Raw genomic sequence first — 25,887 nt, 5'->3', positions numbered from 1 at the left:
GATTGGTGGACGCGTGAGCCGCATGGCGTGACGCACGCTTGAGGGCGCGGAAGCCGGCGGCGAGGCGTCGTGAGGGGAAGGGGGCGGAGCTTCGCAGTGCCGGGGCTGAGAGACAAGGTTGACTATGTTCAAGTTCGGGTTGACCGTTGTCCGGCAGTAAGTACCGCGGCCTGCCCCTGCTCCCTCCCTCCCACCGCCCGCCCGCCCTTCGGAGTTAGCCCCCATTGCGCGGGGGAGGGCCGCCCGCCCCCAAGTTCTGTGGGACCCTTAGAGCGCTCCCAGTCATTGACGGCCGGGTGTGACGTCATACGCAGCCCGGAGCTCCCGGCGGGGCGAGTTGAGGTTGGTTGCAGCCATGCGTGCGCGTGTTAAGTGCCCTCCAGTCGCTTTCGACTTAGGGCGACCCTATGAATGAATGCCCCCACCCCAAAAAAACCATCCTATCGTTAACATAGTACTTGCTCAGGTCTTGCAACCTGAGAGTCAATTCATCTCATGCCAGGCCTTCAACTTTTCCTAGCGTTATTGTCTTTTTCAGTGAGTCCTGCCTTCTCATAATGTGGCCAACGTCGGATAGCCTCAGTTTGGTCATTTTAGTTTCTAGGGAGAGTTGGATTTGAGAGTCTGTCTTGTCTTTTTGGCTGTCTATGGTATCTGTAGAACTCTCCTCCAAACACCACGTTTCAAACGGATCAGCTTTTTACGTTGTGCAGGTTTCACAATCGTACATAGTAATGGGGGAATACCATGGCATGAATTAACTTGATCGTGGTTGCCAGTAGCACATCCTTGCGCTTAGGAATCTTTCCTACCTCTTTCATGGTTGCCCTTCTCAGTCTCAATCTCTTTCTGATTTCTTGGTTGCACTCTCCCTTGTGGTTGATGATAGAGCCAAGGAACAGAAAATCTTGAACAATTAAAATGTCTTCGTTGTCCACCTTACACTTGTGTAATTCCTCAGCCTTGAATGCTGTAGCCTTGGGGGTTGCATTTTTAATACAAAAGGGTCGTTCTCTGTAAGGCACCCTTGACTTCTAGTGCTAGAGTCTGTGCAGAGTCTGAGCACCTGCAGTACTTTGCCCACACTCAGAGGCAACACACATGCCTGCCCATAAAAAGGTAAAGGTAAAGGTTCCCTTGCTGGAAAGCCAGTCGAGTCCAACTCTAGGGTTGCGGTGCCGTTTCAAAGCCGAAAAGCCAGCCCTGTCCGAAGACGTTTCCGTGGTCATGTGGCCGGCATGACTAAACACCAAGGCGCACAGAACACTGTTACCTTCCCACCGAAGCGGAACCTATTTATCTACTTGCAATTTCTTGCTTTAGAACTGCTAGGTTGGCAGGAGCTGGAACTAGAGACGGGAGCTCACTCCGTCATGCGGCAACCCGGGTCTCGAACTGCTGAACTACTGACCTTCCACAGCCTGCAGTTCAGCGTCTTAACCACTTGAGCCTGCCCGTAAAGGTAAAGGTTCCCTTGCTCGAAAGCCAGTCGAATCCGACTCTAGGGTTGCGGTGCTCATCTCCGTTTCAAAGCTGAAGTGGTATCTATTTATCTACTTGCAATTTCTTGCTTTCGAACTAGAGATGGGAGCTCACTCCATCATGCGGCACCTGGGTCTCGAACTGCCGAACTACCGACCTTCCACAGCCTGAGTTCAGCATCTTAACCACTTGACCCACCGCAGCTCCATAAAAGGTAAAGGTAAAGGTTCCCTTGCTCAAAAGCCAGTCGAATCCAACTCTAGGGTTGCGGTGCTCATCTCCGTTTCAAAGCCGAAGCACTGGGTAAATGTCAGGGTGAGTTTTGTAGGGGGGAGAGATGCCTTCCTTGGAAGCTGCCTTCTTATCCAGGTGGCAGTACAGGGCTAAAATGCGTAGCTTCTGAGCACATCCATAATGCATTACATTAAGATTTTATTTGTTAATGTCCTATATGGTTTTGTAAATTTGTAATGGCCAGTGGCTAAATACAATAAACCTTTATTGCTGTTGCATTACCAATATTTATATACTATTAAATTGTACTTTGTGCATGCTGGGAGGCACTGTACTTTAGGATGACTCCAGGAATAAGGACTGTGTTTGGGGGTTTTGTTCCTGGTGCTCCTTTTTCACTTCTTTCTCTAAAGTGGATGCTGTAGTCTTAATTAAAAATATAAACAGACATACGGTTAAAATAAACAAGTAAATTAACTGTGTGATTACTACCGCAGGTTATGATCCAGTCAGAGAACTGCCTAACAACTGACAAAGAGAAATCAATACTAGGTTCCCTTGGGGGAAAGATTCCATAGTTTCTGGCGGCCAGGGAAAATCCTGGGAAGAGAATTATAGGCATATTTTACCATTTTGCATTGTGAGATTAGGCTCCAGATACAATTCCTGATAAATTTTCATGAGATGTTGGACTGCGCTATCAAAGTCAGATCTTCTCCTGCTGTTTGAATAGAGTTTGTTTTCAATAAGCCCATAGGGATTGTAGCCTCTGCACCCTGTAATGGCTCATGCTCACCATGGAACACTAAAGTTCCACTGGTTTCATTTGAAAGAATTCAGCATGCTCACAGATCATTCCCGTGGAAATCATTGGGATTTAAAAGCACTTCAGTGGCTGGATCACAACCACAGTATGATGAGAGGGACAGAAGAACAGGGCTCTAGCACCTTGAATAGATGTGTGTATCAAAGAATTTTGGCAGCCACAGAGTGTCTCTTATCCATGCAGACCCAGCTGTAACCTCCCCAATTCTTTTCTTCTACGCAACTAAACTACTGAGGAGGCCTTTTGCCTTTTATCAGTCAGTATGCCTGGTGGATTTAGGCTGGGCGTCTGAACCTAGTTTATATGCAATCCAATATTTTCTTTCCTCTGTTTTTAAACCCATTTTAATTCTTTTTTATAATAAGCATTTCAAATAGGGCTGTCAACCAACCAAAGTATTTTACAGTTGATTAAACAAATCTGCATTTTATTGAGTGTGTGCCTTTTTTGATGCTAATTGTAGGGAAGTACAAAGTATCTATCATCTATCTATCTTTAGTTAGTTTTGGAAAACAAACAGATAGTATACAGAAAATACAGAAAAGGAAAAGTTATTAAATGTCATAAACAAAAAATAAGAAAAAATATTTCTCCACAGCACTTCCCTTCATTACATTAGAAGGTTTTTGGAGCACTGTCTATAAGGTACATGTGACGACCCCTTCTCTGGGGAGGTCTGGTTTCCCTTTAAAGTGTTCTTTTTATTTTGTTTTACTGTGTATATCCGGCTGCCACCAGGAAATTTAAGGCTTTCCAAACCTTTAACCTGTAATATTTCTATCACTGGGTAGGTAGGTCGAGGTTTTAGGCTTTCATGAGGGTCTATGTATTTATTGAGAAATTATTTCTTTCAGAGCTGGCAGACTTAAATAAAAGAAGATTTATTGATATAATTCATAAATAACAGGATAGTACTCTGTATCTATGAATGGGTAAATACTGAACAATTCCAACTGGTTTTTCTCACACTTTTCTCTCACACTGTCAAGGATTTTGGCATGTAACTTTGTAACACTTTTTCCTTAGGACATATATGTTTACTGTTTCTTTTTAACCTGTCACTCAGACTTTTTATTTTTCTCTTTAACTTTACTTCCTTCTTTCATATACATTCAACTCTTCTTCATACACAGAACTAATTCCTATATCATCCACAAGACAGCTTCTCTCTCCAACTTCCGAACGAACTCCTTAACTCTTTAACTTAACAACTGTCTTTATCAACTGTCACTCTTGACTGACATACCCGTTCATCCACTAATTTTTACTTCCAAAACCCTCCCCCTTTCTGCCAATCACCAATCACACCACTTGCCTGTTTCAAGCACCCTAGACTATCTCTCACCGCCATGCAACCAAACTTTTAAAGACACACACACACATATAAAACAAGGAATCGTTACAGTACAATAAGAATTACTTCTGTTGAAATACATTTATATTCAATGTTTTACATTTCAAATTCCATAACTAATCTGTTTCTCAGCTAATTTATTAGTTTTATCTTTGTTGCATACTCTGTACTGCATATTTCACCATTACTGCATACTCGCTTTTACTTTTGGCAAATAGGTAATATAATGAAAAAACAGAAAGGAAAATACTTTTATATGATATCTTAGAAAGTAAAAAATATGTCTCCCCAACACTTCCTTCAGTACGCAAAATAATTTAAAAACACTCTCTGTGTAATACAGTGAAAGTAGCTTCCATTGGGATACATTTATATTCAACATTTTACATCTAATACTAATTCTTGTTCTACTTCTCCATTGCAATACATTTTTAGATAATATTTTAAACTAGTTCTCATTCTAAATGTGTCTCCTGCTTACATAAAACACACTTCATCTCTCCTTGAATTTGTAACCGATCTGTTTCTCAAATAAGTTGTTAATTTCATCATCACTGCCTACTGGGCAAGTTTATTTTTCCACTCTTTTATGTGTGGGCAGATGTCCACTTTCCATTTTGCTGCATTAAGTAATTCTAGCTGCTGTCACCATATATCTGAATATATTTTCCAATTTTTTGGGGAATTGTTAGGCAGTGTGCCTAATAATATGTTCTTGGCTTCCATGGGGAATTTAAGCTTTAATATATTCTGCATTTCTCTACGTATTTCCTTCTAGTATCTTTTTGCTTTTTTACACATCTACCAGATATGAGAGAAGGTTCCATCTACATCTTGACATTACCAACATTTTCCTTTGTAGTGTTTGTTCACTTTCTCTATATTCTTCAGAATTATGTACTGTCTGAAGAACATTTTGTACCAGTTTTCTCTTACTGCCTGACTGGCTGTAAACTTGATATCTTTTCCCCATAGCTGTTCCCATTGAGGCATGGATATAACTTCTTTAAGGTCCATTTAATCATTCATGTTTTTCTGTTTCTAGGTGGAGTAGTAACATATAAATCCATCATAATAAATGTTCTTTTTGTTTTGTGATCAGCTGTTCGAACTCAGTCATCTCTCTTAGGGCTCCACCTGTCAGGTTCCCCACTCAATTCACTCTCCACACACACTATTGGCAGTGTAATGCTTTATTAGAGATATGATGCTGTGGGTTCCAAAGCCTTTGTTAAGACTGAAGAAAAGTGCGAGAAAAAACAAGATATAGGTAAAACCCCTAAATTCCATACACACGGACATCATACCTAGTCCCTGGTGTTTCTGTGGCAACATGGACAGATATATCTAACCTATGGACAGGCTATGTAACCTAGCCTGGCATAGAGAACTCCAAGGACAGTCTCACGGGAACTATCTTGGGACGCCACTCCCCCCCTAGGAATTTGAAATGGCAAGCGAAGGTACAGTGATAAGAACCAGGACTGCTAGAAAACGAAAGTAACTGGCCTGAGTTTGACACCACTTTCAGTGTTTATGATCTTCTTTAGTCTTGAAGATGATTGATGACATAACAACCATTGAATATTTATTCCTTCATCCCTAACGTCTTGCCATGACTTGATTTTCCCCTGAGGATTTATCATGGTACTGTACGTGAGAAAGTCATTTTTGTGTCTGGTATTTTTATTGTGGTAGGCCACTATTGTGTACATAAGCGGAGAATTTGGAGGGCTCAATAGATTCTGGCATATGAACCATATTCTCAACAGTCTGTCTCTGATTATATGGCTTTTTTCTTGTGTTATAATCGTTTTAGTTGATTTCTTAATCCATAAATAATCATGCAAGCCTTTGTCTATATCTGCTGATTCAAGTTTTACTCTTCTTTGTCTTGTGTCTTTAATCCAGTCAGCAATCCAAACCAAACCTGCCACTTGGTAGCATGATGTTATGTTTGGAATTGCTAATCCTCCTCTCTTTCTCTGATCTTGTAATACTTTAAAACTGACTCTTGGTTTCTTGCCATTTTAAATGAATTTATCTCTGCCATTTTTTTTAGTGTTCTTTCTTCTATATGTAGAGCTGTGGTCGGTAGTCCAGCAGTTCGAGACCCGATTGTGCCACATGACAGAGTGAGCTCCCGTCTCTAGTTCCAGCTCCTGCCAACCTAGCAGTTCAAAAGCAAGAAATTGCAAGTAGATAAATAGGTACCACTTCAGTGGAAAGGTAACAGCGTTCCATGTGCCTTGCTGTTTAGTCATGCCGGCCACATGACCATGGAAACGTCTTTGGACAGCGCTGTCTCTTCGGCTTTGAAACGGAGATGAGCACCGCAACCCTAGAGTTGGATTCGAGTGGCTTTCGAGCAAGGGAACCTTTACTTCTATATGTATGGGTAACATTCAGGCCCATAGCTACATTGGAGACTTTTGGGGCCCGGCCCCCTGACTTACCACCAAGGCCCCCCAACTTCTCACCCAGCCCAGGCCCTCCAACCCAACTTCCAATTTTTAATTTTATTTATTGCACTTGTCACCGCCACTTGTGCTGCCCTCTCTTGCCCGCCGCTCTCTCTGGGCAAGGCAAGCCCCTTGCCCTCCCAGTTTGGTGTAGTGGTTAAGTGCGCGGACTCTAATCTGGGAGAGCCGGGTTTGATTCCCCACTCCTCCACTTGCACCTGCTGATGTGACCTTGGGTCAGTCACAAGCTCTGGCACAGCTGTCCTTGAAAAAGAGCTGTTTGTATCAGAGTTCTCTCAGCCCCACCCACCTCACAGGGTGTCTCTTGTGGGGAGGGGAAGGGAAAGGAGTTTGTAAGCCGCTCTGAGACTCCGAGTGAAGGGTGGGGTATAAATCCAATCTCCTCCTCCTCCTCCCTCCAATCCCACGCCTCTGCTCTTTCTTGTTATTTGCCGGCCAGCAAGGCAAGCCCTGCCTCCAATCTCACGTTGCTGCTGCTGCTCTCTCTTGCCTCTCTTCGGCTGGCAAGTCAAGCCCCTGGGGTTGGGTTATCCCAGGCTGCTGCTCTGCTCTCTCTCATTGCTCACTGGCCAGAAAGGCAAGCCCAGAGCGCCTTCATCCCTCCAGTTCCCAAGCCGGCAGAGCAAGTGTCACAGTGCCCAATCCCTCCCTCAGCTTCAAAGCCCATGATTTTGCTTCCATTCCTCCTCTCCTCTCCCCTTTCCCTTTTTATTTTCAGAGCTCAGCTCTGCCTCCCACCTTTGAATGGTGAGGATTCCTCCCCGCCCCATTCCCTTTTTATCTGCAGGGTTCACCTCTGCCTCCCACCTTTGAATAATTAAATTATTTAAATTAGCCAGTGCCAAGCCCCCCCCCGAGAAATTTAAAGCCCCCCCCCCCGACTTAGAAATTCCTGGCTACAGGCCTGGTAACATTTGAAACAAAAAGTTCCGTTTTGGCAGTACATTCATTTTAATTGCAGAAATTCTTCCCAGCCAGGAGATTTAAATTTTTTTCCCCATCTGGATAAATCTGCTTGCCCAACCCCAGCCCACCACTATGTGCATGTTAAGTCTGTCTTTTATAAAAGATTCTTCTTCTCTGAAGTATTTTTTCTCTTTCAGTGGAGAAACAAGATACAATAAAGAGAAGATACTACAAGGTTCGTGCCTCTTTATTAATTAATTATTACTTAAAATCACAGTGGCTTTTAGTTTAACGTTTTAACTCAGGTCTGGTCTATACATGTGGCAGAATGAACTGGTGGAATGGAATGGACCACTTCAGAATGGAGGGGGGGGATTATATATTTTTTTCCTCACTACAAGCATACCATGCAAATGGCTAGGCTTTCTTTCTCCCCGCTGTTTTACTTTTAATGTTGGAATTTTGTTTTACCAGGAGGAAGGGAGCTCTCAGCATGCGATTGTCCCTCTGCTACAATCTGAACAGTGGGAAATAGACTGCTCAAGTGACTGATAAGGTTGCCAGCTTCCAGGTGGGGCCTGGAAATCTCCCACTTTTACAACTGATCTCCAGTTGCCAGAGATCAGTTCCCCTGGAGAAAATGGCTGCTTTAAAGGGTGGACTCAATGGCATTGTACCATGCTGAGGCCCCTCCCCTCCCAAAACCTAATCCTCTCTAAGCTCCACCCCCAAAATCTCCAGCCCCCAAAATCTCCACCCCCAAAATCTTTCCCAACCCAGAGTTGGCAACCCTACTAATAGAATAACAACAAGCAAAAACAAGGCTAATCCCTGCCCCCAAGGAATTTGTAGTCTGTGTTCAAACAGAGAGAAACCAGATGAGGTAGGAGGTGATGTAAAAGACCTTTGCCTGAGACCCTGGCAAGCTGCTGCGGGTTAGAGTAAACAATACTGAGTTTGGTGGACCAAGGATCTGATTCAGTACAAGGCAGCTTCATGTCTGTTTATGTGTGTTTGCATTTGATTTCCCCAATATTCCGACTCTTGCAGGGCAGGGCATAGATGAACCTCTCTCTCAGACGGGCTTCCAACAAGCCAATGCTGCTGGTGTCTTTCTCAGCAATGTCAGATTTACTCACGTGTTCTCGAGTGACTTGCTTCGGGCTAAGCAGGTGAGCAATTTTAGGGTGTAAATAAAATGAAAAGAGTGGTCTGATGTTTTGAGATTTGTTTTCTGAGTATTTGGGGTTTTTTTAGGAATCATACAGCAGTGGTGTCAACTACAAAGAGACAAGATACTGTGGGTTTCTTTTCGGAGGGCAAATCACAGATGAACGTTATTGTAACGATTCCTTGTTTATGTGTGTGTGTGTGTGTGTTTAAAAGTTTGGTTGCATGGCTGTGATAGATAGACTAGAGTGGTTGAGAGAGGCTAGTATGGTATGATTGGTGGTTGACAGAGGGGGAGGGGTCTTGGAAGTGAATCTGAATGGATGCATATGTATGTCAGTCAGTAGTTTCAGTTAGATGTTGACAGTTGATGTTCAGTTAGTTAGACAAGCAGTTCTGTGTTGATGCAGTTATAGAAGGACAGCTGCGGTTGTTCAATTAAAAAGGGAAACAGATCTAAAAGCTGAATGTATAGGAAAAGTAAAGTAAAGTTTAAGTGAAGAAAAGTTATAGGAAAGTCTGTGTGTCATAACAGACTGGAGTGGAACAGTAAACGTATATGGCATTGAGATAAACAAGTGTTACAAAGTTACATGCAAAGATCCCTGTCAGTGAGAGAGAAGATTGTGTGGGATACCAAAGAAATTGTTCAGTATTTACACATTACTAGTTACATTGTACTACCCTCTTATTCATGCTTTATTTTAATAAATCCTCTTTCATTCAAGTATACCAGCTCTGAAAGAAATACTTCCCAGGACCACATAGTTCCTCGTAAGCCTTGAACTCGGTCTACCTAACCAGTAAGAGTAAAAGTAAAAGCTTAAAGGTTTGGAAATCCTTAAAATTTCCTGGTGGCAGCAGATTCTACCCAGTTAAACAAAATACAGAACACTTTTAAAGTGAAACCAGACCTCCAGAATGAGGAGGTCGTCACAGTTATATTATTTGCATAAGGAGTGAAAACTTGACTCCCTCGCAAAGCAGCCCTAGGTAGAGTTAACTCCAGTCTGAATCAATTGAAAACAATGGATTTTGACTACAGCAACTCTGCATAGGATAGCTAGATTTGAGTCCAGTACCACCTTAGAGACCAACAAGATTTTTTTTGGGGGGGTGAGCTTTTGAGAGTCAAAACACCCTTTGTTGGATGGTATCTGATGAAGGGAGCTCTGAGTCTGGAAAGCCTCTGCCCTGGAAACCATGCTGGTTACTAAGGTGCTTCTGCACTTGAATCCGGCTCTTCTGCTGCAGACCAACATGGCTGCTCCCCTGAAACGATCTGCACAGGACTGCACTGTAAAGCTGCTAGCAGCAGTTCTAAGATTGGGGGGGGGGAAGGGGTTGGTTGTAGTAGCAGTTTATTTCTGTTGCTAAGCACTAAATAATTTTTCTCTGGGTTTTCCAGCTCAAGATGGGACAGTGGCATCTTACAACAAATCTTTCTCCTCTCCTAGCCGTGGACCCCATTCACGGCTGTTCTTAAGAAACACCCATGGAAAAAAGGCTTGCATAGAGCACAGCACTCTGTGCATGGGATGAGGGAGGGTGCCATCTTTTAACATGCCCACGGTTGTTCTTTGTTGACTGATATCTCCTACAAGTGGCACAAGGGGAAACTCACAGTGTCCTCCTGAGCCGTTCATTAAAGTCACTGGGCTTAGAAAGGCGTAACCCCACTTAAGATAACACTGTCGTCTGTCCCAGTGTAAAAAAAAAACACAGTAAAGAAATTTCCAATATTGTAGCGGCAAAAGTAGGTTCACAAGCTCTATGTCTGTGTAGTAAATTAAAACAATTGATGCCACATATTGCTGTACAAAAATAGTTACCGAGTTGGTCATATTGTCAGTTCACAACTGTCTTTTCTTGCTGCTTCCAAGATCTGTAGTTCTTCTGTTGGAAGGTGTAGTGAATTTTTTATTGCTCCTGGCCCGACGAATAATGAACCCGTTTCAGTTGACATGAACAGTTAACCGTTTTCTTTGAAAGTAGAATTTCTCATAGTATAACATTGGAAATGAGGCTAAAGCAGGCGAGGAAGCTGCACGCTTTATTCCAGAAAAATGCAGGTTATTTGTTTTTCATTTCCTGCATTCCTAGAAGAGCACAAGAGAAAGCCAGATAGCATAGGAGTTATATCTTTTAAATTACAAGTTTACAGTATAAGCATCTGCTTAAAAAAGAATTCCCCGAGACACCTCTTTATCATTTACAGTTTGTGTTTTGAACATGGCTTGTTTGCTTCATGTTTCAGACGGCAGCCTCAATTCTCAGAAAGAGTCAGTTTAGCAAAGAGATTGCTGTAAAATATGACTCAAGACTCCGAGAGCGGGTGAGTACAGGAAATGTTTCTATTGTCACAATTTTTCTGCAGAATCACAGATCTCGATTTACCACTCGCAAAGCCCTTGAGGTTCATAGATTCTTCAGTGCACATGCGGAGGTTCCAGCAAGACTCCCCCTGCCCCAGTTCACTGCCATGTCAAGGGACATAGTCATTTATTCATTTAAAACATTTCTATGCTGCCTTTCCAATCAACTTGGCCCAAAAGGCAGGTCTTTGCAGGCACTTTATCTGCTTCAGAGCTCCCAGGTGTGCAAGGAATTTCTGGAGAGGGCGATGTAAATATCCAGTGTAGACCAATTTGCTGCTGGACAGTGTGTGCAACTTTTAATGTGGACTTTCTGAGTGGGGGGAGGGGGTCACTTGGGCAAATATTTCATTCATTACAATTAATATACGATAGCCAGTCATTTGAAATGTCCATGGGTTTTTCTCAGAGATCTTGCAAGCAGTACCCATTAAGAGGGAAGCAAGTTTCCACAAACTCCTAAACAGGAAAACTAGCAGATAACAGGGTCAACAATGAGGATTTTGATTCCCCCCCCCTCTTTTCCCCCCCTGAACATGTTTTCTTGGTATTCAGGAAGGCTTTTATCTCAAGGGATAGCAAGCATAAGATATTCTGTGATGCTGGGAAATGAACAGCAAGAGTGGAAGGAAATGTTGAGGTTTAAAAACCTCTTGTCCTTTATCGTGCTCTGGGTTCTTAGGAAGCGCCAAAGTTCTTTTCCCTGAACTCCTGAGCACCAGCTCACATAATAGATTTCGTTGCTCACAAGAGATGAAGAGGGGTAAAGAGAGGCAGGCTCTTCAGCATTGCTACTGGAGGAGAGAATCTGTCTGTTGCATAGCAGCTTTGAAAGCTGACTGTTGCAAAATCACATCCATGTAGAAGGACTTGAAGTGAACCCGGTAGTTAAAAAAAAATCAAGATGGAGAAAGGGCCTACCTAGCCTTTTGCATAGAGCAAGGTTCAAGTCCAGTAGCATCTTCAGGACCAGCCAGGCATCTTTAAGGTGCTGTTGGACTCAAGTCTTGTTCTTCTTCTGCAGACCAAGATGGCTCTCTGGCTACCCACCTGAAATAATTCTCTACAGAGGCTGATCTAGATTGTCTTTGCATACCTTCTCATACATTCTACATTTGAATTACAACACTCTCCCAATGCACCATTATTTTTTTAAACAGAAGTACGGAGTGGCAGAAGGGAGGCCGTTGAGTGACCTCAGGACTATGGCAAAAGCTGCTGGGGAGCAGTGTCCGTCCTTTACACCTCCTGGAGGAGAAACCCTAGAAGAAGTACAGTATTACGTTGCTTCATAAGTTGTCCGGTCTTCCTTGTATTGTTGTCGTCGTCATTATCACCATCATTAATGAAAGATATAGGCCATGGCACCTGATGAAGACATGTAGGCAAAAAGACTTGTCTTTCCCCCAAGGGGCCTACAATTTAATTGTTAGTAGTGGGGGTAAAGCAAAGGAAGGAAGGGGAGAAGGAAGCAACAAATGTTACAAAGAATGAATATGAGCCAATGAAGTGGGGCATGAGGTCTGTTAGGTTAAACTGAAAGTGTCCTGGCATGGGTGCGTTTGCCGGAAGGATCTGGAGAGGCCACCAGATCCAGGCACAAGGGGCCACAAGGGAGAAAGGATGGGACCATATATGGGACCAGGAGACTTTGAGGATGGTGAGCAGGTGGGGATGTAACAGAACGCTAGAACCAGAGGAATGTGTGAGTTGAGCCCATGGAGAGCTTGAAAGGTAAAGACAAAGAGTTTGTGCTGTAGACAGAAGGGGACAGGAAGCCAGGGCAGTATTTGAGGAGGGTCTTGTGTGGGTTTATTGGGCGATAGTTTCACAGTCTCATAATTTTGTTGTTCCACTTCACTTTAGGTAAAGGCACGCAGTGAGGACTTTTTTGCAGATCTTTGTAGTCTTATTGTCAGGGAAGCATATCAGGAAAAAGGCACCGAAAGGAGAGCTGGAAATTACACAGAAGGAGCAGGAGGAAGTTCTAGTACCTTCCTGACAAACCACCATGGGAGCACGGAATTTCATTCCAGTTCCATGGGAGCTACTGAAGAGCTGGTCGCCAACATACTGGTTGTGAGTCACGGGGCCTACATGAGGAACTGGCTGAGCTATTTTGTTTTGGACCTAAAATGTATTTTGCCAGCCTCTTTGACAAAGGCTGAGCTCTCTTCTGTGAGTCCCAATACTGGAATTAGTAAGTTCATTGTAAAACTTGAGAACAGAGATAATATTAAGCCTAAAATCCAGTGCATTTGTCTGAACAGAGATGATCATTTAGGTGATATGGCAGCTGAAAATATTTAGCTCTGAAACAGTTAAAAATACAACATGTATTTATGCAGTGAGTACAAGCATCTTTTCTTTTACATTATTTGAGTTGTATGGGCTGTATGAAAAGGGAAAATAAACAGAATAAATTCATATTCTGTTGCAACAGTTAGCTCTTTAGCAACTGATTTTAGGCTGTCCATACAATATTTGCAAAAGTAGTTGCTCATCATTTACTCCCGTGCATGACTGAAATTGCCTGGGCTTTTTCATCAGTACTGCAGTATTAAGCACAGGTCATATATGTGGTGCCCATGTGTCTTGTAAGTTTCTGTGTCTTAGCACTTTATTAAATAAATGTAAAAGTCTCCCCTTCAACAAGGAAAGAGGAATCAGCCATCTCAGGCAGTGGGTTTGGAGCGTCTTTTAAAGGTAGCCGTGGAAGCCAGATCTGGCCTCCTGAGCACGTGCCACTGGGGTGTTCATTTCGATGGGGCTTGCACAGGAGAATTTAGGGACTGCAGGTGGGATTTGGGGTGCCAAACAGTTTTTTTCGTTTCTGTGGTTATGTGGATATATCCCCCCCTTCCTCTGCAGCCAGTTGCCTCCTTCTAAATCTGGCTTTTGGTCTTTATATGCAACAGAGAGAGCATGAACAAAGCAGGAAGTTGAGCCACTTTTCCCATTCAGCCCTCCTCCTTATAACATGAACACTTCTTTTTAAAAATAGCTGAATGAGGACATCTGCAAATCTTGGCAGCTTGTCTCTCTGTTGTGACTCTCAGTTTCTCACCCTTGGGGTACTCCTGAGCGTGCACAGTAGGGCTTTTTTTCTGGGGGAACGCGCTGGAACAGAGTTCCGGAACCTCTTAGACAAAATTATTTTTAAAATGTTTAAAAGTTCATGAGTTTTCAGTATACAGATTGAAAACTTCATTTCCCTCTTTAGAGTTCCTCTGTTTGTTTGTTTTTTTAAAAAGCCCTGGTGCACATTTTCCTCGCTGGACCCTAGAACTGGACAGCTCAGTGGTATGGCCTGTTCCAGTACCTGTAAGAATCAAGGTGGCATGTTGCTTGTTGGGGCTAGCATCAGATCAAGTGTGTGGAAGATGGCTTTTCATGGTATCTACAAGGTATACAGAAGCCCTGAGACCAAGTGAGCCCTCTCCATCTGCCCGCTGCCCTAACTGCAACCCAGTTGCAAAAGGAGGTGTTTGGAGGGACCGGGGATAGTGAAAATGGAATTTGCAGGCAGTCAGTTTTGTGGATAAATAGAGAGAGGCTCTCAGAATGGCATTTCTGTAAAATTGGTCACTGGCCATTCAGTTTTATTTCTGAAACACTCCATATCATATACATTTAAATACTCTAAAATAAATTCTTGCTTGTCTGCACACTACTATCATCCCCCCCCCTCTGCTGACAATAAAACCAGTTTTCAAAAGGGACAATGAAAGGTAATAGCCATATCACAAAAAACGCAGGGAAATGGGGCAAACTGGCTCCCTGTGCAATCATCTGTCAGCCTGGGCCACCCTTCTAACACGTTGCATCGTCCGCAGGCCAGGGCCAAGTGGCACATCAAGTAAGAGCCTAAAAGGTTTGTGAGGACGGCTTGGAGGATACACCTGGATTAGCGAAATCTTTTGTTCCATACCTCAGTTTTCCCAGACGATAGTGAAGGTATTGATATACATGCTTAACTACCTCTTGGCAGTGCAGAGAGGATGAAACTTCTTGAAGCACTTTGATGCTCTGATGAGCACAGTTATCTGTCCTCCATATGTATAATGTAAAATTTGCATGTAGCCAAAAATACGTTTGTCCTTCAAAAAACTGCTGGCAGGGACATTCCCTCTTATGTCTGTAGTATCCTGGGGACTCCCTATATATATTCATGCAAAATCTGTTAGCTTTTTTTCCTTGAGTGTATGTTGTGATTTCCCTCCTCCCTGTCACCGTTGTGTTCCTCTGTCTTCAGGAGATTGACGCTGTCTGTAGATATGTAAATGCAGAGCTGCTAGAGTCTGTTAATTGTTTTCATTTGTTGAAATGGGTATTTTTTTAAAATAAAGGCATTCAACTCCACTTATTGACCCAGCATTATCTTTGATTTCTTTTTATGGGATTGCTTTCAGAATGCTTAAAAAGAACCTGAACTGAAACGGAACCAGATTGCTGATGTGTAATGTTGCCAAAAGCTGCACAGGAGTTTTTAAATTTGCTCTTGAAAGACAGCCGTCAAGAGCTGGGGAGGTTTGGGATGACACGTTGATCCTAGATGATGTGGTAAACATTCTACATCATCCAAATAGGGACAGGCTAGAACTCTATTAGGTGTGTGGAAATGACAGTCCTGTAAAGAGACCAATGGGAAAACGTGTGCACCAAGAATACTTGGAAAAACAAGGTACATGTTTATGCACAAATGCTAGAAGCCTGCAAACCAAGATTAGGAAGCTGGATTGCTTGGCGCTAAATGAGAGTATAGCTATATTCAGTATTACAGAAATCTGGTGGAACGGGGAAAATCTCAGAATTCTGAGGTGTAAACACCATAGAAGGGACTGGGAAGGGCATGCAAGAGTGGTGGTCAAAGAGGACATGGGGTTGGATCTGACAGAAGATTTCCATATCTTTATGTTAAATGGAAACACCAGAATTACTCCTTACTGTCTGCCTGCTCTGCTTTAAAGCAGTGTTGCACCCCACTACATTTTTTCCCGTGTGTGCAAGATTTATTTGTATGCAGTTTCAAAAGCCAGTTATATAAAATCACGCAAGCTGTCTGCTGTACCTTCCACTATTTCCTCTACTCATTTCATTAGAAATTATATAGAAAACACTCCGTGTTGCTGCATCGGCTGGGCTACTCCTTGCCCATGTGGAGGTGTGCTGAGTACGTTTCCCTTTCTGCTCATGCATCACTGGATCCAAACCAGAAAGTCAGATAAGAAAACATAAGAGGATTAAACTTCACAGAATCATTGGAGGTGGAGACCCCCAGACCTAAAAAGTGATATTGGGGATATCCTATTAAACTCTGGACCGGAACTCTTAAAGAGTGATCTTAAGATGGAAAAAGCAAACTGGGAGATGTAACGATGAGTGATTCCAGCTACTCATATGTTGGCTTGTCAGATGCATGTTACTATTATGACAAAGGCAGAATTCTTAAGTATCCTGTGATAAGTGTCTTGGAAAAGCACTGCAGTCCTTTCAGCTCTTAATTTTCTCACAGCAGACAGTTTGGACTACCTGCATTAGATACTTAGGCAGAGGAATTTAAAAACCACAATACAAGGCATTTTTTTTCTAAGAAAAATGAAACATTTATTTAGATCTTCATTTAAAAAAAAGGAAATTTGAGGAATGCATCATCATAAATATTCATAAATATGCCCGCAGTAACTAAATCATTCAAATAAATAAATAAATATGGCAATATAAAAAATGCATTAACCCTGTTTCTTGTTAGCAGGTGATGTCCTCCTTCTGAACAGTTCATTCTAAAACACGTACATTTTTTTAGTTGCTTCATCTTTTTTAAAAAATTACATTTTTCCAGAGAAAGCCATTTTACATTTTCCAGTAGTGCAGTCCAGTACATATAGTAGGCAATTTACCAGCCACCTTGGGCTAGAAAGGAAAGGTAGGATTTTTTTAAAAACACACAACAAAAATAAAATAAAAATAGGCCAGCATGTAGTCCTTCTAAGCATGAATTAATCGTGCAACTCTAAATCAGTGAAATCTAATTGTCTACCCCCAAAGATGGCCTAGGTTGACTGACACGGATCCTGGTTGCAGTCCATGTTTTGGCCAGAATGGACCAGTTGACTATCAATGAGGGTTAGCCTTTGGAAGAGTTTACTGTAGCAGAAGAAACAAATGTTTATGGTATGCCACAGAAAAATCTGAAGACTGCCTTGAAGACCCTATTTGGGTAGAAAGGCAGCACAGACATATTTTAAATAAATAAACGTTTTTAAATAACACGTAGGATTATTTAATTGTACCAGGGCTTGAAGATGAAAATGCTGGTGCTAACCAAGAGAAGTAAAAGATGAACCATACCATCAGAAGACAGTGTAGCGTGGCTTTTCCTGCATCAACAGCCTGCAGCAGATTTGTTTGATTGTGCTCCAAGTTAAAAACAATTAGCATGTCAAGGCAAGGGATGGGTGAAGGCCCTTCTCCCTGCCAAGTTAGCTTTCTGTCTATGGGACCTTTTTTAAAAAGCTGTGAATAGTCTGCCATCTGAAGTGGTCCAGTTCCTTCAGAGCTATCTCACATGATTCTGCCAGTCATAGAGGCTGGCTCTTCTGACTAATGCCAGCAGAATGATGCCAGTTTGTGGTGAGACCTTCTGCTATATGGTGTGTAAAGAATATGAATGACTTCTAGTGCTGAATTATGCAGTGGTTTAACATTCTGGGCTCACAAGGCCATAGGAGACCCATGGGCCTGAGTATATTTTGTATTCATGCTCCACAACTCTTACTTTTTTTTCAAGTATTGCTAAAATCCCTCTTGCCAAGCTGCATACCAGCGTGTGTTACCTACATTGATCTTCAGTTGGGGTGGGGGAGATCCAGAGCTGGGAAACACCCCAAAGTTGGTTGCATCTGCAGCACTGCTACTTTTTTTGTGTGTGTTGTCATGTGGGACTTTTTGTCTAAGACGTGGAGAAAGAGGAGGAAGAAAACCTCGTATGGTAAAGAATGGCTCTCAGGCTGTAGACTGGAGTTCAAAAGTTGCTCCAATGTGCTGTGTTTCAAACAGTTTTAACTTCGGGGGTGGACTGGGATATTTTAAAAGCCCTGTAGCAAATTGGGCCATGAGACCCCTGTGGCACTAGCCATAGTTTCCCACTAAACAGGTGATCATTGAGATTTGGGCCATCAAAAAAGCTGCTCCTTAAGCGCTCTGTTAAATTTGAGCCAAAGTCTAGTTAAAGGTGAGAAAGAGAAGATTTGCACAACGTCAACAGGTACAGAGGCTGACTGAACACCGCAGTCTAGGGAAGACACACCGAAGTAATCTCAGAAGCCATTCTTCCTGCCCAGGGGTCTTCAAACAGATGTGGATGACCACCTTAAAACTTCAGGTCTCCTTCCATCCAGTGTAAGGAAGACCAAATTAAAAAAAAAAAAGTGCTCAAGAATAATTCTGGTTAGGGCTTGTGAGTGCACTGACACATCATTTACATTTTTAAAAAGTTGAAGTCCTATCCTGAATAGGTTACCTGGGAAAAAAATGTTTTCAGGCTGTATAGCAGTTCAATAGGGACTTTCGAAACATTTGTTCAGGTTATGTTCTGGGTCAATGCAGCAATGAAGGTGCTGCCCTGATTTGCTTCCCGCTCTGATTTAACCACGAAGGCTATTCCTGCAGATGACTGCACCATGCGGGTCTATGCTGTTGACCGCAGCAGAATGGTGCAGCGAGTTTGGTTGCATGCAGGGATTTTGTAACTTCTGGGAATTTCTCATGCCAGTTGGTGCTGGGATGATGCTACCCAAGGGATCTGTGTTGGCATCTCTGGTAAACCTGCGAGGTTCTGGCGTGTTGAACTGGATTAAAGGAATCTCATTCCGTCGGGACAGGAATTGGGAGAAGGGTGGTGGATTCATACCAGGGAACAGAGGTTGCTTCGCTTTGCCCAGGCTGACTAGGTAGTGGTGTTTTGGAGACTGGTAGACATCGTAACCATTTTCCAGGGTCCAGTGTTTAAAAGTACAGTCTTCATAACTGAAGTAGTGCTGAAGAAAACAATTGGGACAATATTAAAACTAGAGCTGCAATGTGTGTATTTAGAAAAGACGTATATGTTTGTAGTGGGTTCATGATCATATCAAGCCTGAACTCTCCCTAGAAGCTAAAGTGACCAAAATGAAGCTATCAGGGTTTGGTCACATTATGAGAAGACAGGACTCACTGGGAAAGACAATAATGCTAGGAAATGTTGAAGGTAGCAGGGAAAGAGGAAGACCCGGCATGAGATGGATTGACTCAGTAATGGAAACCACGGCACTCAGTCTGTCAGACCTGAGCAAGGCTGTTGGTGATAGAATGTTTTGGAGGCCGGTAATTCATAGGGTCGTCATAAATTGTAAGTTACTTGCTGGCACTTAACACACACACATATGTAGCTGCAATTTAAAGTCAATTTCAAGCAACCAACCCAAAGAAAACTAACCTAATAAAAAACCCTATCTATACTGTGTTATTGTATAGCCATGTATCTTACTACTATGCCATTAAAGGTACTTGACTTTAAAAAAAAACCCTATCAAGATTCTCAGCTGCAAATTCTGATGCTGAATATTCTCTGAATATCTTTTTGCCCTTCTATGACAATGGATTTTGAAATTTTGTATTTGAGGATAATGTGAACACATCAAGCTGCCATTTACTGAGTCAGACTCGTGGTCTGTCAGAGTCAGCGTCACTCAGACTGGCAGCGTCTCTCCAGGGTCTCAGGCAGAGGTCTTTCATACCACCTACGACCTGATTCTTTTAACTGTTGATGCCTGGGATGGAAGTTGAAATCTTTTGCATGCAAGGCAGATGCTCTACCTCTGAGCCATGGCCCCTGCTGATAATAACTGATAATTGATATGCAATGATATATCAACTTCATTCAATCGTCAACATGCAATGGTAACAGCATTTGACTGTATTTGATAGAAGATGTCCAGCAGTGCTCAAGAGAGACTGACAGTGCCATCCTAAGCAGAGTTACATCTGTGACTTCACTGGACTTCAAAGGGTGTGCCTCTGCTTAGCATGGCGCTGTCAGTCACCAATCAACCTTTCCCTATACCCCTGTCTCATCTCTGTTCTTTCAACTATGCCAGCTGCACGAGGACCAGTGTTTCTTTCTCAGTAACACACACATGCAAACTAACCCTTGGGGGGGGGGGGAAACTGCCACATTTTACCGAGAATTTTGTTGCAGGAAAATAGGAAATCAGTAGAAAAGCAATGACATTCTCCTTTCTGTTGTGAAAGAGGAGAAGGCAGATCAGGCAGTAAGGATGGGCATGAACCAACTCATGAACTAAAGTTTTGATGAATTTTGGCCAGTTCGTGGTTTGCGAAGTGAAGTGTGTGTGACAGGTCAACTGGAACAAACTTTCCACAAACTTTCAAGCTGTTCGCGGAGGTTCCTGAATGGATACATTTCTAGACAGACTGTCTCTACTCAATCTAAATGTTTACCAAAGAAGCAACAGGGGGATCAGTTTCAAACTAGTCCTGTCAGTTTCAAGAGGATTCCCCCCCCCCTTTGCCCATGTTCTTTTGTGTTTCCTTCTTATTTTCTTCCACAGAGCTTGCAAAATCCCACCCCCCTTCTTGGATTTGTTGTGACTGTGCTTTGAGAGCAGTCCTTTTAAGCACTGGGTTCCACTGGGCATTTTGCACATTGTAACTGGGTGTGCTGAGCTTGCAACCCCCCCCTGCTTGGATCATGATTCTGTACTTCACATCACTCCTGTTGCGCTGGCACTGCCACAATGGCATTGGATTCTTCTGGGCACTCTTTGATTGCACTGGTACTGCTGGGCACTCTGTACATTGCACTGGTTCTGCTAGGCTCACAAAAAATGCTCCCCTTCAGTTTCTACTACAGAGATTCTCTGGCTTGACCTTAGTCCTGGCTGGGTGTTCTGCTGGGCACATTGCACTGGTTCTCCTGGGCTTGCAAAAATGCCCCCACCTTCAGTTTCTACTGCAGAGATTCTCTGGGACTTTGAGTCTGTTCTGCTGGGCTTTTATTGCCCTTGCTTTTTTGCTGTCTTTCCCCCTCCATTGGAAACAATCCTCACCAAACTTGGAGGGCAGGTAGAGGAGAGAGAGCCAGAGATCTCTTGCGAGTTTGGTGTCTCTAGCATGCTAGAGGGCCACTCTACCAGTTTGTTTAGCCCCTAAACATCCATGACAGTTTGTGGTTTGCGAACTGGGCACACCACAAACCATGAACCGAACCGAACCATATTTTCCTGATTCATACTCATCCCTATCAGGCACTTGCTCTCTGAGCAGCTACATGTGCCAAGGCAAGTTACCATCTTGTTAATGGTTGCCTGTCTATTTCCAACAGACTCTCAACCATGTCAAGTTCAGGATTTGCAAAAGCAAACCTAAATCTCTAGTGCTATTGCAGGGTGGGGGAGTTGCATCCTTCCCCACCACCTCTATGGCACAGCTCTGGGATGCTCAGGGTCATGGTGAAGCATTGGCAGAAGAAAGTTGGAGGCTTGCATATGAGTCCCTAAGCCCTGAACACAACTATTCCAGCCTGTGTCAATTCATTTGGCAAAGAACCAGAGCACAGGTCACTGGGATAAGGGCACCAGATAATTTTGCATGCCTAACTAAATTATGCCTGAGGAAGACTTACCGATCCAAAGATAGTCCCGCTGAGGTCCATGCAGAGATAGCGCCCACTTTTCACACCGCTGATCCCAACAAAGCCTGCCCCTTCAGATTTGATGACTAGGGCACCTGAATAAGGGAAATTGAGTAGTCAGATATTAGGGTGTCTTTTCACACCTTAAATGAGACATGGCCAACAGCATCTCATAAATTCTAGCACCTTTGTCTGGCCACCATTAGACCTCTCTAAAGTTTATCCAAACACATGGGGTTGGATCCCAACCAAATATGATTGCAGTCTTCAAGTATCTGAAGGGCTGTCATGTAGAAGATGGAGCGGATCTATTCTCTCTTGCTCCGGATTGCAAGACTAGATCTAATGGGTGGAAATTACAAGGCAATTCCCTGGATAGCTGATGCCTTCTTACAGATTCTGAAACACACACACAAAATCTGTTAACAAGGCATAGGCAGGCAGGCAGACGAGTAAAGTTTCACACCGCTGGCCTGAAGGTTAAGTGGGAAAAATGTCTCCTGGGAGACTGGACTGTTAAGTTTGTGGACTCCTGGCACAACACTCATGTGCAAATGCCAGCCTTTTAAGGAACTTGCTCCCAAGGATAGCCTATGCAGCCCACTATATTCTGGATAAAGCCATGTGCACCTTTGGATGGGCTTTTTAACTGTTCTCCATGCTGTTGTGAAAAAAAAGATGGATGGCCGAGGGAGACGGCCCTGTCCTGCATCCAAGTGACTCCAGTGATGAAGATTGTTCCATCATTTCACTCCACAAAAGCAGGGGGGGGGGAATGGATAACCATGCCAGCTGTATCTCAATTTCAGCATACAATCTGGCTAACATTATATACTTTTAAAAGTCCCAATTGAGGTTGTTGGGACTTTTAAAATGCTTTAGCTATTTGAATTGCATCCTTTAAAGTTATCTGCCTGGTTTCCATTTCCTCTGAGCTACGTAACAGAACATCAGGTACATTTACAATACATTTCCTGCTTTTTACAGACATAAAAGTTCTAACTAGAGATTCCAATTCTTGCTTGGGTGCCTTTGGCCAAGTTGCTGTCTCATTTTCCTGATCTGTAAAGTGGGCATGATTACATATGGCCTTTGTAAGGATATTGCATTTAAATAGTGTTCAGAGTGCTTTGTTCACACCCATTTTGTTGTTGCTGTCCTTTACAACAACTCTTTAAGACAGGGCAGTATTCATCATCCCCTGGATCTTTGAGGTTCTATATAAAGTGACTCTAAAAAACAAGCAGAATTTGAGGGCTTTGCCACCTGCGTCAAGCCTAAACTTGAGCATGGATCTTCCATGGACCTTGGACATGCTAGAACAGCTCATTGTTGGCAAGCAGAATTCTTTTGTATTCCTAGCCGCAAGGAGGGAAGACTGTACCTGTCAGAGCTGTGCAGAGGTGGAAATTCCAACAAGTTACAATGTGGGTCATCTTTGTATGACAAATGGCAGATTCCCTTTGCTACTAAACACTGATAGGGACAGAAATCCCACGGTTCTAAGGTTGCAGCCTTGAGGACTCTTTCCTGGGAGTAATCCCCATTGAATGAAATGGGACTTACTTCCAAGTAGACCTATTTCGGATTGATCCCCAAATGCCACAACCCCTGAACTGCCCAGATCGAATCCTGACTAGGAGCAAACAGTTTCTAAAGAGAGAGAGAGAGCGCTAAGTCCCCCCCCGCGCTAGTTCTAAACCTGTTTAGTTTGGACCAAGTTCCATTGTTTTGGGTGAGTCTTATTTCCAGGCAATCCAGTTTATACAATTATTCTTAAATCATCAGATGGGCTTTACTTGTTCTGCTTCATTTATTGCCCTCTGGGCACAGCACATAACGAACATTTAACATCCTAGCAAGTCAGACCAAGGTTCATGTAGGCAGTATTTGCTTTCCAGCAGTAACCAACCAGATGCTTCCTGGAAGACCAGAAGCAGAATGTCCTATCTCCGTTATTCACAGGTATATTTTCTCTGAAATAGAAGTTCTGTTCATTTGTCATTGCTAGTAACTGTCAGCTGCCCTAGTCTTTATAAACGTATGCATTTCTTTACATAGAATCATTTTACAGATTCAAGAACTCAAATAACAAATGAATAGGTCCAACCCTCTTTAAAAGCTACCTAGAGTGCTTCTCTGATCATAATGGGCGTAGAATGAATATGCATTGGGGTGGGAATCTCTGCTGTGCTGTGCACATGCATGTATTCTCTGTGCAATGGAGAACCCTAAAAAAACCCAGAATCCCTAAGAGAGCCCCACGTGCAAAGAGCTTTAAGCAAGAGGCTGTCTGCAGATCAATGAATGAATGAATGAATGAGGAACTGGCAGCTACCCCGTTTGTTCTGTCCTCTGGAAAGGGCTTGACCCAAAGAGCATCACCAGAAACAGTGACGGTGAATTCCATAACTCTGTCATGCATTCTGGTCGGAGAAGCATTTTCTTTTCACTGGCCTGACTCGACTGTCAGGTGTATTGGTGGATCCAAAGTTCTGGTGTTATGAGAGAAGAAGGGGCAAAAATGTGCTCTAATGTTCCTCCTTCAGGACTGATCTGGATAGCCCAGGCTAGCTTGATACCATCAGATCTCAGAAGCTAAGCAGGGTCGCCCTGGTCAGTATTCCAATGGGAGAGCTCCAAGAAAATCCAGGCAGATCAAGGTGTTGGTCTGAAGCAACAGAACAAAGTTAGCGTCCGATGGCACCTTTAAGACCAACAAAGTTTTATTTTCTTTCCTCCCCTCCTTCCCCCTTTCCCCTTTTCTTTATACACACTAATAAAATTCTCACACCTTGAATAAAACTTTGTTGGTCTTAAAGATGCTATCGGACTCTAAGGGAATCCCGGGTTCACTGCGCAGAGGCAGGCAATGGCAAACCACTGCTGAATGTCTCCTGCCGTGAAAACCCGACTGGGTGGCCCTAAGTCAGTTATGACGACAGCAAAAAAGTAACATTAAAAAATGTTCTTCCGTGTTGCTCCTAAGTAGGCACAAGCGCACAAGCATCGCTGTCAAGTTCCCCACCTGCTCCCCTGTTACTTACTATAAACGGTTTGGTGAGGACTTCCATCCACACGGCCGTTGGAGTGAATCTGCAGGTGGAAACTGTTCCTTGCCGAGGACGTGTACAGGTGCAGCAGGCTGTCCGTGTTCCCCCAGTTGGGGCTGAGCAGTGGGGAGGCGTTTGGGAAAGCAGCGATGCCCTCCCAGCTGCACACTGCCAGCAGCATGAACTCCAGGAAGCCGCACTGAGGGGCCTGGCCCATGGCTCGCTCTCCTTAGTGGCTGAGGCCGGACCTTGAAACTTGACACCGTCCCTTCCCCCCCCTCCCTCTGTAGCTCCCTTTTCTTTGGAGTCTGAATCCTCAGATGGGTTCCCTACAATTTTTGCTGCAGCTTTTTAAAGGGCAGCTGTGTGACATCACGTAAGGGGGGGGGACACCCAGTGAGACACATCCTTTTGTTTTATGATGGCAATATTTTAGGAATGTCCTGAGACCTCAACAGCCCCGGGGGATGCACGTAGGTTTCTTGGGGAGGTGTGTGCGGTTTCCAAAGCCAGCTTTGGGACACTAATCATATGTTCAAGCCTTATCTGGGGGGAAAAAAGCTCTGACATCAGAAGGCTTCCCACTGACTGTATCAGGATTAGCCCAGTCTCTTGCCGTGGCATGCCATCAGAGGTCTCCCTCCAGAGAATACATCACCGTTTCAGGCAGAAGCCTTGACAATCCTCCGGGGCCCCAATCCAGCAAGGGGCACCTTGAAGCTACACACCATAATTGAGTGAACTGTTTTCAGGCCTCGAAAGCTGATGCCCTTAAGCCGGGCACCGAGGCCTGACTTGCCAGTTGCTGACACCGCATGCCACAGAATCAGCCTTTTCATTGCGTTCCCTCTACACTGGAACGGCATGTGTGAATGGAGGGTGACTCTCGAGGGTGTCATTGTATCCTTGCGTGTGTGTAAGGGATGAGGGCCGAATGAGCCTATAATTTGATTAGCCTGGACAATTGGGAAAGGGTCAGTTTGGTGTAGTAGTTAAGTGCGCGGACTCCAATCTGGTGTAGTGGTTAAGTGCACGGACTCTAATCTGTCTCTAATCTGGGAGAACTGGGTTTGATTCCGTACTTCTCCACATGCAGCTGCTGGTGTGACCTTGGGTCAATCACAGTTCTCTCGGAGCTGTTCTGGAAAGAGCAGTTTCTGTCAGAGCTCTCTCAGCCCCACCTACTTCACAGGGGAGGGGAAGGGAAAGAAAGCCACTCTGAGACACCTTTGGGTAGTGAAGGGCGGGGTATAAATCCAGGGCGATTTCACACTAGAGTTGCCTCACGGCGCAGCCACCGTTTGCCCCAAC

General features: G+C 43.7%; 2 protein-coding genes across 2 annotated transcripts; one reads left to right on the top strand and one right to left on the bottom strand.

Moving 5' to 3' along the window:
* The first annotated feature begins 79 nt into the window (after positions 1 to 79).
* Positions 80 to 13,953, top strand: TIGAR (TP53 induced glycolysis regulatory phosphatase). The gene is made up of 6 exons (XM_015411184.1): positions 80 to 156; positions 7,483 to 7,520; positions 8,336 to 8,457; positions 10,713 to 10,790; positions 11,991 to 12,101; positions 12,697 to 13,953. Exons 1-6 carry the CDS (start codon positions 125 to 127, stop codon positions 13,138 to 13,140), a joined length of 825 nt encoding a protein of 274 aa, XP_015266670.1. The 5' UTR covers positions 80 to 124; the 3' UTR covers positions 13,141 to 13,953.
* Positions 13,954 to 18,476: 4,523 nt separating this feature from the next.
* FGF23 (fibroblast growth factor 23) lies at positions 18,477 to 24,793 on the bottom strand. Its single transcript, XM_015411180.1, has 3 exons — positions 24,571 to 24,793; positions 21,515 to 21,618; positions 18,477 to 18,869 (listed from the first exon to the last, which is right to left on the bottom strand). Exons 1-3 carry the CDS (start codon positions 24,791 to 24,793, stop codon positions 18,477 to 18,479), a joined length of 720 nt encoding a protein of 239 aa, XP_015266666.1.
* Between the last annotated feature and the right edge of the window lie 1,094 nt (positions 24,794 to 25,887).

Source organism: Gekko japonicus, unplaced genomic scaffold (genome assembly GCF_001447785.1).
Source record: "Gekko japonicus isolate JY-2015 unplaced genomic scaffold, Gekko_japonicus_V1.1 scaffold944, whole genome shotgun sequence".
In the NCBI taxonomy this organism is placed as follows: Eukaryota; Metazoa; Chordata; class Lepidosauria; order Squamata; family Gekkonidae; genus Gekko; species Gekko japonicus.
Note: the sequence above shows the minus strand (reverse complement) of the source record. Positions and strands in the feature narration are given on the sequence as shown.